This window comes from Chrysemys picta, chromosome 19 (genome assembly GCF_011386835.1).
Source record: "Chrysemys picta bellii isolate R12L10 chromosome 19, ASM1138683v2, whole genome shotgun sequence".
NCBI classification, from domain to species: Eukaryota; Metazoa; Chordata; order Testudines; family Emydidae; genus Chrysemys; species Chrysemys picta.
The window spans coordinates 24,092,554-24,106,802 of record NC_088809.1 but is presented as its reverse complement, the minus strand read 5'-3'; the positions used below and the strand labels follow the sequence as shown (position 1 = coordinate 24,106,802).

The window sequence follows — 14,249 nt, the reverse complement described above, 5'->3', positions numbered from 1 at the left end:
GGAATAAAATTTGGCCACCTTAAGCTAGTGTTTTCCATGCCTAGAATTCAGCTGGCGCCAGATGCAGCAGACTGAACAGGTTCCAAACCTCTCGGAGGCTCTTACCTTCTAAACAGGGACGTCAGTTTTCTAGTGAAATCAGGAAAAAGAAAAGAGAAAACTCAAAAGAGGTTCCTCCTGGTGTTCACATACATGAACTCAAATACTCTCTCAGACCTCAAAGAGAGACCTCGAGAAGGAGACTTGCTGAAGCAAAGCCACAGGGGTCTCTGAGGTTTCCCTGGCCCTGCGCCCCTGTCCTGCCTGGCTGATGTCAGCATCCCTCTGTGAGGTCACCACCTCCCCTACACCTTTGGCCAATAGGCTGAGCTTCTGCAAAAGGCCTTTGTGATGTCACTGCCACACCCACCCCTCCCCTGCAGTGCTAATGTCCTGCCACAGGCCAGACCCTTTGGAGGTTTGAGCTACTCCCTGTGGATCACCCCGCTCAATGAGTGTTCATTCTAGGAAGCAAGCCGGCTAGACAGTAAAACAGCAGAGGCTGCTCCCAATGCTACACTCGGTTTCTCAGAAATGAGTAGACTTTATGGCCAGAAGAGACAGTTAGAGCATCTAATCTGACCCCCTGCATATCACAGGCCTCCTGTCTACCACAATAGCTACTTTTGGGGCAAACACATTCCAGAAAGGCATCTAGTCTTTATTAATGACATCAAGAGATGGAGAATCCACCACTTTCCTTGGTAGCTTCTTCCTGTGTTCAATCATCCTCGCTGTTGAATATTTGTCCCTTATTTGTCATAGGAATTTGTCTCTTTTCACCTTCCAGCCATTGGGTCTTGTTCTGCCTTTCTCTGCTCGATTAGAGAGCCCTTTAATACCCAATATTTTCTCTCCACTAAGGCATTTCAACACTTCAGTGAAGTTACCTTTCAATCTTCTTTTGATAAGCTAAACAGGTTGAGCTCTTTCAATAGCTCACTAGAAGGCATTTTTATCCAGCCCTCAGAACATTTCGTGGCTCTTTGCTGCCCCAGCTCCAATTTCTAGGACCATCTTTTTCAAAGGAGGACACCAACACTGGAGGCAGTATTCCAATAGCAGTCTCACTGCTGCTGTGTCACCTCCCTATCCTACTCACGGCTCTGCTCCTACGTCTAATGATGGCTTTAGCCCTGTTCACCACAGCATCACACTGGGAGCTCATGTTGAGTGGCTTCTCCACTATGGCCCCTAAATCCTTTTCAGAGTCACTGCTTTCCGGGATACACGTCCCCATTCTGGAGGTGTGGCCGGCGTGCCTTGTGGCTACGTATAGGACCTTGCATTGGGCTCTGCTCAAACTTGTTTTCTTTGAATGAGTCCAGCTGGCCGAATGAGCCAGATCGCTCTGTATCACTGCCCTCTCCCCATCAGGAATTACCACTCTGCCTGTATTTTGTCACCCCCCAATCTTATCCGCAGTGATTGTATGTTTCATCCCAAGTCATTGATAACAATTATTTTAAAAAATTAGTCCTTGAGAGCTTCTTCAGACCCTTAGTACCCAGGACCTGCTCCCCACAGCACAGTGAGAAATGCTGTCCAGCCCTGCTGGTACATAGGGGATAAGCACAGAACAAACATACCTTTAGGAGCTGTGTTGTCCATAGGCTCTGAACAACATGTGGGGATCAGCAGATTACAAACGCACGACAGACCTCTAGTGTGGACAGGTCCCAACTGTGTCTCGGTTTCCCACCCTGTAAAATGGGGAGAACAAACAAAACCTTGATTAGCTCCATTTGATAGCTGGGGAAACCGAGGCACCCAGCGGTGCAGAGACTCGCTCATGGTCCCAAAGCCAGGAGTAGAAAACAGCAGATCTGATAGCCAGGCCTGGGACCTAACCCTGGTTTTCCTGGCCTTGCTGCTCTAAGTTTAGTCACAGCCTCCATGTCTTTTCCCCCGTGTCCCTTAACCCCAGATCACTGCAGAAGAGAGATTTTCTGGTAGCCAGCTGGCTCTCCTGCATGTGGATGTCGTTCCAAAACACGTGCTCTGGCTCAGTCCCATGCTATGGTTGGCTGAAGGAACCACTTGGTGACATTCTAGGCCCTGAGTTATACGGGAGGGGCGACTAGATGCACATAATGGTCCTTTCTGACCTGAACCTCTATCAATCGCTACATTTTCTGCTGCTAGGAAGAGAACTCTGAACCTATTTTCTCTCATTCACTTTCAGTCGGAATAATTTCAATCCAGGCCAAAGGATTTCCTCTTCCATTGTGTCTTCAGCACCTTTGCGAGCAACCAGTTACTGTTACCCACAGGTTACCAATTTCAACCTGTCCAAGGGTGAGATGGCCAGGAAAGGGGTTGGAGCTCAACTGCACCTGGCCCAGGTGATGCAGCTCCCTAGGGTGAAGGGAATAAGTGTGGGGGTCACGTGACAAGACGCAGCCTGTGACTAGGACCCAGGCCTGCTGAGAGATAGAAGGGCAGCCTGTGCTCAGCCAGGAGAGAGACCCCAAGGGAAGCGGGCATGGGAGGGGCTTGGAGAGTCCTTTAAAGGTCAGGGACCAGCTGGGAAGGGGCCAGGCTGAGCACTAAGGACAAGGCCCTAGGAGGGAAAGACAGGGCAGTTTAGGTGATGGGGCAGATAGTCCAGTTGGTTTCGGCTCCCAGGACCAGACACCCAGAGGTGAAGGTGATTGTCGGGGCTTCTGTCCTTCTTCCCCAGTGTAGATTTGATAGTGGAGAAGACTGATGCCGTAACGGGGAAGTGAGTTACCCCAAGGTCACCCAGTGAGTTTATATCACAAATGCATACTCGGAAGGATCTAATAGAAACATGGATTTTCCAGTCTCTTCTTTCTAGGAGTCCCCAGAGCTAAGGTAAAACCCCTGCGGCCCCTCCCCATTCTGCTCACCTCCAAGATGTGCTGGAGTTTGTCTGTGCTGGGGGGTGCTGTCAGCAGGATCGAGAGCTCGTCATCCATGTTCTCTGGGCAGGCCTTGCTCAGAGCCTGCCAGCGGAGGGAGACCAAGGGTCAGGAGCCTGCATTAGCACCGGTGTGCCATTGACCAGGAGCCGGCTGAGGTAAGCGCCGCCTGGCCGGAGCTCGCGCCCAGAAACCCTGCCCCAGGTCGGAACCCCCTCCCACACCCAAATTCCCTCCCAGACCTCACACCCGGCACCCCAACCCCCTGCCCCAGGTCGGAACCCCCTCCCACACCCAAATTCCCTCCCAGACCTCACACCCGGCACCCCAACCCCTTGCCCCAGGTCGGAACCCCCTCCTGTACCCTAATCCCTCCCAGACCTCACACCCGGCACCCCAACCCCCTGCCCCAGGTCGGAACCCCCTCCTGTACCCTAATCCCTCCCAGACCCCACTCTCCCACCCACACCCCAATCCCCTACCCCAGCCCTGAGCCCCCTCCCACACCCAAACTCCCTCCCAGAGTCCGCACCCCAACCCTCTGCCCCAGCCCGGATCCCCCTCTGGCACCCCAAACCCCTAATCTCCAGCCCAATCCCAGAGCCCGCATCCCCACCAGAGCCCTCACCCCCTCCCTGCACTCCAACCCCCAGCTCCAGCCCAGTGAAAGTGAGTGAGAGTATGAGAGCAAGCGACTGAGGGAGGTGGGCTGGGCTGGAGTGAGTGGGGGTGGGGCCTTGGGGAAGGGGCTGAAAGGGGTTGGGTCAAGGGCGTTTGGTTTTGTGCAAGTAGAAAGTTGACAACCCTACTTAAGGACCTTTGAAAAGCAGCCTCCTTAGCACCGCTCCTGATACCAGGGGTCAAGGTGCCCCCGGACATGAGAACCACAATAGGCCAGAGCAAAACGCTGCGTTAGAAATCGGAGCTCAGGCTGCCAAGCGAACGATAGCTGACAGACAGGAGATGCGGGTATTAAGGTTGTGCCTTCAGCCAGCAACTGGTGTTCATCCGTTTGCACCACACACACACCTGTAGCCAGGGCCACTATTTCCTTCCCTGCCTGTTTAGCGTCTCTCAGTCCTTACTGTGCCCATCACCGTGGTGTCTGAGTGGCAAACCAAGGGTTTGACATGTGCATATGAAACTGCCTGACTGGAAGGACGTGGTTTGGTGTGGATCAGTGACTGCTGGGGTGATTGGTGGCAGAAGGCTCTGAGGGCCTGGCTCATTCCAACCTGGCTCATTCCAATGGCTTCTACAGCTGAGAGCAGCCCAGTCTCCTGCCTGGGTCCGACGCAAACCAGGAAGTACAGGACCACAGTTAATAAGATCAGCTCAAAAGATCATTTTCGCTGAGCCCAGCGCTGCACAGATTTCCAGCTTAGGTTTGCATTTTCAGCAAAAGTTCTTCTTGATTATTTTCTCCCAACCCCCATCTGCCTCCATAATAGCCAGCCACCCCGTCAGTCGCATCCTGGGGCGCTCCAGGGACAGCGTTTGTGCGTGTATGTGTACGTCTGTATATATATGTATGTGTACATGTGCGTATGTGTGTACGTGTATGTGCACATGAGTGTGTGCACGTGAGTGTGCGTGTGTATGTGTGTACATGTACCCCAGTCAGATGTATACATCTGGATTTCCTTTGAAAGAATTTTCAAATTGAGCTGATCAAGTGCAATGGCAAAGCACCCAATTCCTCTGCCCCCCAACTGCCTTCGCTGCTTTAACGTACAACCTGCTCTGATGACACCTCTGACTCCTGAAAGCCCTAACGCTCCAGGGGAGCAGGCCGTGCCCTGCCCTGCCCTGGCTGCCCCGGGTGTTACCTCGGAGGGAATCGTTCCAGATTCCAATGGGTGGCAGGTCCAGGGAAGTGCCTTATCTGGGGGGAGGCTGTATCAGACCCGCCCGACCCAGGCAGGCTCCCAGGTACTCTCTGCTCGGGGCTGATAAGGCTTCTTAACAGTTTCTCTCCAAACAAATTCCAGTTCAAGACACCTGAGAGCTCCACAGCAGGGCAGCATCCCCAGAGCGCAGCAGGGCGGGGTTAGGGGGAGCAGTCGGTAGCAGCACCTGCCCCTCGTACGGCAGGAGCGAGAAGTGCCAGCCACGTGCTGCCTCCATCCCCAGAGGCCAGGTGAGAGTGAATTCCCACGTCCCCGCACGATTGGTTCCGTCACTCTTCTACACTTACATGGATTTCCAGTGTCAATGTTTCTAACATCAGCTTTGCCAGCTCTCCTTACACCTTTGTCTGCTAGAGCAAAAACCTGAAATGCAGCTACCTCCTCCTGCTGGGTGACTATAGACCTTAATGACAGACCTCGCAACTGCTTCGTCAAGCTGACTAGCTGCAGCCCCTCGGGTTGCCTGCTCGAAGGTGTGCTGGCCAGGCCACAAGTCATTTCTGTGCCTCTTCCCTGCTCCTTCTCAGTATTTGAACATCATTCGACTAGTGTGAACAAGAGTCTATACTGGGGAGAGCCCAGGGTGAGAGAGTCACTAGACTCTTGTCAAGGCTGCTTCCCCACTCTGAACTTTAGGGTACAAATGTGGGGGCCTGCATGAAAACTGCTAAGCTTAACTACCAGCTTAGATCTGGTCCACTGCCACCATTCCCAAGTGGATTCCCTTCCCTGGGAAGCCTTGAGAAACCTTTCACCAATTCCCTGGTGAATACAGATCCAACCCCCTTGGATCTAAAAACAAGGAGAAATTAACCATTCCCCTCCTTCCTCCCACCAACTCCTGGTGGATCAAGATCCAAACCCCTTGGATCTTAAAACAAGGAGAAATCAATCAGGTTCTTAAAAAGAAGGCTTTTAATTAAAGAAAAAAGGTAAAAAACAACATCTCTGTAAAATCAGGATGGAAAATAACTTTATAGGGTAATCAAACTTAAAGAGCCCAGAGGACCCCCCTCTAGCCTCAGGTTCAAAGTACAGCAAACAGAGGTAAACACTCTAGTAAAAGGTACATTTACATGTTGAGGAAACAAAGTAAAAACTAACACGCCTTGCCTGGCTGTTTACTTACAAGTCTGAAATATGAGAGACTTGTTCAGAAAGATGTGGAGAACCTGGATTGATGTCTGGTCCCTCTCAGTCCCAAGAGCAAATGACTTCACAAACAAAAGCCTTCCCCCCACCAAGATTTGAAAGTATCTTGTCCCCTTATTGGTCCTTTGGGTCAGGTGTCAGCCAGGTTATCCGAGCTTCTTAACCCTTTACAGGGAAAAGGATTTTGGAGTCTCTGGCCAGGAGGGATTTTATAGTACTGTACACAGCAGAGCTGTTACCCTTCCCTTTATAGTTATGACAACTCTGGTTATACAGTGCTCTGTATACATCTGTGAAGCAGGAGTGCTGAAACCCCAGTCACAGACGGGGTCCAGCCCCAGAGAGCGCCAGCCTGGCCCTGGGGTGTGGGGGTGGGAGGGCGACATGGAGAGCAGTTTGGTCCGATGGAGGGCACTGCTGCCAGGTGGCTCATGGGGAGGGGCGGGGGTGGGCTGTGGCGTATGAAGAGTTCAGGTTGTTTTGGAAGGGGAGGGGTAGCCATGTTCAGGGGGGAGTTGGGGTGTGGGTGGGACCCCAAGTTGGGGGGAATGGTGCAGGGGAACCCTGGGTTTGGCAGGGAGCCCCCAGTCAGCAAAACGGCTGAGCGAGCTGGCTGCCCGGGACAGGCTGAGGATGTCCCCGCTTGCAGCGTCATGCTCCAGCCTGGCGAGGGATGGCTGGCTGGGGAGGGCACCAAGCGCAGCCTGCAATGGGCAGAGTGGGGGGTGGGGGTGGCTCCCAGCACGGACAGCGGAGATGGGAGGCGGGAAGGGGAGAGGTCAGTGCCCTGGGCAGGGGGATCCCCCGCTCCCCCACTGCAAAACAGCACACCCCCACCTCACCACCAGCAACCGAGATGGAGGGGACAGCTTAGTGCACGGGGGGGGGGTCCCTGATACTCCCAACTGCAAAATAGCAACCCCCTCCCCCCTGTCTGCACCCCAGATGCTGAGGAGGGAGGAGGAAACCTTCCAGCTGCACCTCAGCGGCTCCCAGCTTCCCTCCCCCTGAAAACATCCCTCTTTCCAAACCTGCCCCCCAAACTCCCCCGTACGCACGCTCTCCATGCAGGCTCTGTCAGGAAGGCCAATTAGACAGGGCCTTGTGTCCTGGGGATGCACTGAAGGGCCATGGTCAGGAGGGGACTGGAAAGATGCAGTTTTGGGGGGGGGCAACACCCCTTCACAGCCCACGATTTGGGAGCCCTGCCCGAGGATGAACTTCATCAGGCCCAGCTGACTTGTTCTTAACCTGTTCTTTCCGTGTTCGGGGGGGGGGGTGCTCCTACCCCTGGCTGTTAGCATTAATGGTGTTCAGCATCTGCTCACAATGAACTTTGATTGAAGTGACTGAAGCCAAACAGGCAGGAAATGCTCAGAGATGCTCAGAGGACGTCAGCCTGACAGATAAATACACTGCTAGGAGCTGGATTATACCATGTTATGGGTGGAGTTAAAATCTCATTGACACAGCTGTGAGGATGCACTCTTCATTTAAGACAGCTGGAAGCAATAGATAAGGGGGCCTTGTGTAAAACAAGCCATGATGACGTGTGCCCAGAAACTAGCCCCAGGTGGGCAGAGGATGCCACCGAGTGTCGTTCTGAGCTGGTGCGTGTGTGAAAGAGACAAGCCGGGCAGTGCAGCCAGGACACGGAGGCAGAGCAGGAAAGCCGAGCAGAGCCTGTCAGCATGGTGTGATCTTGGGAGGAGCATAGAGAGCTTTTGGGCCAGGTGCTGGCTAAAGAGGCTTGGAGCTGAGAGCAGGGAGGCTAATCCCTGCTGTTGGTTCCTGCTGTGTTTGGAGAAGCAGGACTCTGTATGTTCCTTGTCAATAAACAAGACATCAAAAAATTACCAGACTCCACTGCCAATTTCTGCTCCTCACTGGAACATCCCCAGGGCCCCAAACTTTGACTAGCCCCTTGGGTTGAAGAGGGACACCAATATCTTTATTGTGTGGTTTCGTTGCACATCTATCTAATCTCAGTGGTTTATCAGCAACTAATTACAGTTGCAATGTTTTCTCATGTAATAACCATATTTATTAAAAACACAGAGGCCAGGTTTTTGAACCCAAACTCACCACTGCTAACACATGCAGGATTCAGATGTAAATGCCTGAGTCATCCCCCATTTAAATGCTCAATGACAGTTGCTAGAAATCCAGTGTCATGATTCATTGATCACTAATGCCGAGGGGCAGTGGCAGGGCTGGGACAAGCAGAGGTTAATGTGGGTCTAAAGTCGTAGTGAGTGACATGGCTTCCAGCGAGGCAGAGTGGAAGCGGGGCTCCAGTTATACACACCAATCACACTCTTCGTGTCATTCGAACGCACCGGCGGGGTCGGCTCTCAGCATTTATTCCAGGGGATTTACCGTGCAGAAGCCAACAGGGAAGAGGGTGAGCAGAATGGAGGCATTGCAGGGACTGCACTGATTAGGTGGGGGATGGCGCGCCGTGTCTGATCTAATATTGTCTCCCCTTCTCAGCGGCGCCGGCTCCCAAGGAGGATGGGCTCCTCCTGCCGGACCCAGCACACGTCTGTTGGCTTAACCAGGATGAGGGAAGACTTGCACTCCCCACTCTTACAGAACCCTGCCCAGTAGATGTAGCCTTTCCCATTGAGCAGGACGTTCTGACACTTGTCGTACCACCAGCCTCCATAGCTACTTGCGCAATTCCCACTGGCCTGGTCCTGATCCTTGTCAGTCGTGCTGAACTTCATGTTGTCGTGTATGCCCCCCAGGCCGGAGTGGTAGGTGGTGAGATAGTCCTCGCCGTCCCCAGAGTACCTGCCCAGCCTCAGCGGGTACCCGCTCGACTCATCCTCAACACTGAAGATGTCGTACTCTGCGTAGCGGGTGTTGTTGGATTTGTCCTCCACGACAAAGCGGACCTTGTAGATGTTCTGCCGCGTGAGCAGGGACAGGTACTCGTTGCCCAGCCAGTAATCCTGCTGCACGTTCCCAAAGCCGTACTTGTAGGTGCTCCAGGACTCCTTCCAGGTGATCTCTGTGTTGTAAGAATTTCTCTGGACAACGGTCCAGCCTTTGCCTTCGGTGTCCATGTCACACCACACCACACCACTCGAGGGGGAGAGCCTGCCGGCTGGATGACATGGACCCCGCTGGGGCTGTCCCTGGGAATGTTGCTGCAGTCTTTGGGGAACCCTGAAATGCCACGAACATCAGGGTAAGGGGGCGGAGGGGGTGGGGAGGGAGAGAGAGAGAGCGCGCGCTAGCTAGCTCAATCAAATCAGCCTGGGGTAACTGGAGGCTGGGTTTTAGAGGCAGGTCCTGTGTATTTCACAATACTACAGCCACAGAATCCGCCCGGGCCATTCCTGGCCACAGAATCCCGCTCCAGATCTTACACTTTCATTTTACCAATAAAATAAAATAAGAATAGTTTCTTGCTCTGCTGGTTTTGAAGAAACCTTGAAGAGATGAATCAAGTGTAAACCAAGGCTCTGTATCCTTCCTGAGTCCGTACTGCTGAAGAAATCGTTTGGGGAGGGTGGGGGAGACGCTGCCAGATCCATCTCAGCGAATGTTAATTTTGAAACCCAATTTAAATGGGAGTTTTCAAAGAGCCTAAGGGAGTTTGATACCCGACTGTGATTGGAATTCAGTGGGATTTAGGCACCCAACTCCCTGTGGTGCCTTTGAAAATTCCAGACATCCTATCGAGGGGCTTGTCTTTGGGGTGGAAATTGTCCCGAACTATCCTGGTAGAATGAGAGCACTGTGGTTATACTGCCCCTCCCCTCCCCAGGGTCCTCCCTCGAGCCTGAGCCCCCCAGCTCTCCTACCCCCCAGACAATCCCCCTGTGTGCCCCTCCCCCATAGCTGAGCCAAGGGGGAGGAACTGCTGAGTACTGCAGGGGGCAGGGGCTCAGGGCCACCTCTGGAGCTGGCTCAGCCCCTGGCCTGCCTGGGCAAGCCCCTGAGCAGCTCCCAGAGCCGCTGGAGGTGTGGGGAGAAGGGAATGAAAACCCCTGACAAGGAGGAACTGGCTCTCCCTGCTGCCTGGACTCTGGGGGCAAGGCTTCTAGGCATGAGCGAGAGATCCCCAGCTGTTAGCCGGGGCTAGCCCTAGTATAGGAGTTGGTGAGATTGGAGGGTAGAACTCCCAGCCAATTTGGGGGGGGGTGCCTGGTTCCCACACGCTGCCCTGCGGTTGGCACCAGCACTCTTCAGTCACTGCCGGCGGCTTGGCAGCCGTTACCGGAGAAAGGGATAACGAAGCTGTGTAAAGCAAACAGCCAGTCGAGCAGCACCTCCCCCACCCCGGCTGGCCCATTCCCAGGTGCTGGAGGCCTGCGAATGGGAGTAGTGGGCTCACTAGCGCAGGCCGGCCTTGCGATCCCTTCGGAGAACTCAGCGTTTCTTTGGGCCCAGCGCTGGCGGGGGGGCTGGAAGGTGCATTCAGTGGATAAGTGGATCTAGGGGTGACCCCGGCATGGGGGAGAGGAGCAGAATCAGACCCACGATGCCCTGATCTCGGATATGGCAGATGATAGAAGCTCTCCGACGGGTTCTCTACTCACCCCTCTCGACCTTCTTGTGGTCCAGGGCCCCGTTGCCCTGCACGGGGGCTACGCAAAGGAACGCCATCATGGACAGCACAGACAGAAGCAGGAGAGAGCTGGACTGGAACCCTGCAGGGGACAGAAACCGCTGGACATGAGACCAGGAGACAGTTTCACAAGTGCCTAAATCCCACTAGAAATCACTGGGATTTAGGCACTTAAGTGACTTAGCCACTCTTGAAAATGTTACCCTTAGTAACAGGCCAGAGTTTTCAGAGGGCTCAACTACTGGGCCAGATTTTCAGAAGAGCTCAGCTCCCAGGTAGGCTCCGCAGGACATGGCTGGATGTTCAAAGGGGCTCAGCATGGGGGGGGGGGGCCCAGTCTCTGAAGACGGGGTGAAGCCCACCATTCCCCTCTCCCCCGGCCCGGCCACTGTCTCTGTCTCTGCTAGGGTTGCCATATTTCAGTAAGCAAAAAAGAGATCTGGAAAAAAGCTCAGGTGGTACTGATAGGATGACCTGGGTAACTATAGGACAGACACTGATACCAGGCAGAATCATGGAAAGGCTGAAATGGGATACAATCAGCAAAGAATTAAAGGATGGCAGCATAAATAATGCCAGTCAATATGCTTTTATGAAAAACAGATTGTGCCAAACAAACCTGATTTTTTTTTGAGATTGCAAATTTGATTGACAAAGGTAACAGTGTTGACATAATGCACTTAAACTTCTCTAAGGCATTTGACTTAGTACTGCACAATATTCTGAGCAAAATTAGCATTACACAAAATCAATGTAGCAGATATGAAATGGATTAAAAAGTAGCTAGATGATCTCAAAAACTAATTGTACATGGGGAATCATTACTCAGTTGGGGTCTTTCTAGTGGGGTCATGTAGGGATCTGTTCTTGGCCAAATGCTATGCAATATCTTATCAATGACATGGGAGGAAAAAGCCATTATTGGTAAAGTTTGCAGCAGACACAAACATTGGTGGAGTGGTAAACAACTTTAAGGATAGGGCTGTTACAAAGCACAGTCCGGATTGTTTGGTATGCTGGGCTCCCTTGAAGAACAAACATTTTAATGCAGCTAAATAGAGTGTCGTTCATCTAGGGCCTTGGCTACACTTACCCGCTAGTTCGACGGCTGGAAATCGAACTTCTGGGTTCGACTTATCGCGTCTAGTCTGGACGCGATAAGTCGAACCCGGAAGTGTTCGCCGTCGACTGCGGTACTCCAGCTCGGCGAGAGGAGTACCGCGGAGTCGACGGGGGAGCCTGCCTGCCGAGTGTGGACCAAGGTAAGTTCGAACTAAGGTACTTCGACTTCAGCTACGTTATTCACGTAGCTGAAGTTGCGTACCTTAGTTCGAATTAGGGGGGTAGTGTAGACCAAGCCTAGGAATCAAGAATGGAATCACATGCGAGGGGACTGCATTTTGGATAGCAGAGACTGTGAAAGGAACATAAGGGTGATGGTGGAAACCAATTGACCATCAGCTTTCAGTGTGACAGAGAAAATCCGATCTGGCCCTGTGTCCACACAGAGAGTCCTCTGCAGCCCTGCTGTCAAGGTCTAGCTCACTCACTCAGCAGCCAGAGTGCAGGGGGTATCCCTGAGCAGAAACTGCTTGGCTGTGGGGTGGCTTTCCCCACGGCCAGAGGCTCATCCTTGCAGCATTGACTGGGGGTGTCTGCTCTGCTGGGCCAGGACCACAGCCTCCGCTGCACCTTGTGTCCAGGTGTCTTGGACCCCATGGCCACGCAGGGAGCCCTGCTGTCAGTGGTATCCAAAGCCCAACCTTACCCACTCTTAATTTCCCACAACTGTCAAAATTAAAATAATAAAATCTATATTGAAATTTCAACAACAAAAAATCAAATTCTGCCAATCTATGGCTACTGTGGCAAGAACTGAGCTACAAGGATTTGAAGTCTGGAAAATCTGTGTTATGTGAGAGACTGAAGAAGCACAATCTATTTAGTTTATGAAAGAGTTAGGTAAGTGACTTGATCATGGCTGGTAAGTAACTACACAAGAAGATGTGGATAGTGGGGAGAGCTTTTTAATCTAGCAGACAAAGGCAGAACAAGGTCCAAGGGCTAGAAGCTAAAGTTAGACAAATTCAATCTAAAAATAAGGTACAATTTGTAAATGAATCATTGGAACAACTGAGCTAGAGATGTGGTGGATTCTCCATCACTTGGAGTCTTTAAACTTTGACTGGATTGCTCTTTTACAGATAACTTCTGGTTAAGCTGGTGTTATGGGATGGATACAGGACTCACTGAAAGAAAAAACTATGGCCTTCGTTATGCAGGAGGTGAGACTAGACTCCGAGGATCAGAATGGTCACTCGTGGCCTTACAATCTATAAAGTAGCACTATGTTAAAGAGGATTGTGCCCTTAATGCTGACAAGGACACTCATGTTTGAAACATGTTAGCATGACATGATTAACTGTAACGTTTTCAAATATGATAGACCTCTGTACTGAGGGAAAACTTGTGTTTTAACTAGCACAATATTAAACGTTTATCATGCTTTCTAACAAGACCTCTTCATATATCATATTCCTGGAGGGTATGTGCAGCAGAGGCCCTGTAGGGTAGCAGCAATTTAGCACTATTATAACAAAATTTTCAGTGTCAATTTCCTTTCTTTTTAACACACAAAAGAGCCTGGCCGGCAGGAGCTTCCGGCATCTCTGTAACAAAAGAGTGGTTTCACACTCTCCTGGCTAGCCTCTCATGACATTGCAAACAGCATTAGACATCACTCTGAGTTGGGGACTCCGAGCCACTGGACTATGGGACAGTCTGATGTGGGGTGTCTCCATTGTTTTTGTTGAAGCTGTTCTACTTGGTATTAAATAATAATTGGGCCGGAGAGAGAATGAGACTGACTCTACAGTCTGGGGTTAGGGCACTCATCAGGCAGAGGGGGCAATGGAAGTGGGGTACCTAACCACTGGCTCAAGGGCTCATCTCCCCTTCCTCAGCCATTGGGTGCAGTTAAACAAATGCCTAAGCTATTCTCTCAAGAAGAGACACCTCATCTGCCTGACACCGGGAGAGAGGATCCTGGATGCTGGGCTCAATCAGAGATTGGTGCTTCTTGGCAACCTGAACTGAACTGTGAGGAGTGGGGCTTAGGACACAGCCCTCTTGGCAGCATCTCCCATGGGTGAGCTTCTCCCATGGGTGAGCTTCCCACCTAGTAGGCTGGCTTTTGTGGATCCCTTCCTCAGCTGCCTCTCTTCCCCCCCCCCCCCATGCACTGTCTAGGGAGCCTAGGTACCTAATTTTGGCTTTGTGGATTCCAGGGGTTAGGTGTTGACACTGAGCATCACAATGCCTAAGTTCATTGGAGGATCTGAGCCTTAGGCTTTGCAAAACGTGACTTAGGGCCCTGCTGCCCAATGGAATTCACAGCCCAGGCTCCCTATACAGTGCAGTGGAGAGTTAGGTACCTAAGAACTGGATTATCACAAGCCAATAAGATGAGCAGGAAGCAGCCTAAGGTAGCTAGTAGGAAATGCTGATGAGAGGAGCCCCTCTCTCCAGTCAGGATCCACCCTCTCCTGGGTTTAGGTGCCTAAGTCAGGTCAGCCCTTTCTCACAGGGGCAGACACACCCACATCTGGCCCATCGAACATTTCTGGCCAGCCTCCTCTGCCCCGCATACAGGATCCCCTCTCCTGCTGTCCCCCTTCCCCC

General features: G+C 52.2%; 1 protein-coding gene across 1 annotated transcript; it reads right to left on the bottom strand.

The window, feature by feature from the left end:
- Window positions 1-4,617: 4,617 nt before the first annotated feature.
- On the bottom strand, window positions 4,618-10,652 carry LOC135976574 (fibrinogen-like protein 1-like protein). The gene is made up of 2 exons (XM_065573109.1): window positions 10,540-10,652; window positions 4,618-9,160 (listed from the first exon to the last, which is right to left on the bottom strand). Exon 2 carries the CDS (start codon window positions 9,055-9,057, stop codon window positions 8,476-8,478), a length of 582 nt encoding a protein of 193 aa, XP_065429181.1. The 5' UTR covers window positions 9,058-9,160; window positions 10,540-10,652; the 3' UTR covers window positions 4,618-8,475.
- Between the last annotated feature and the right edge of the window lie 3,597 nt (window positions 10,653-14,249).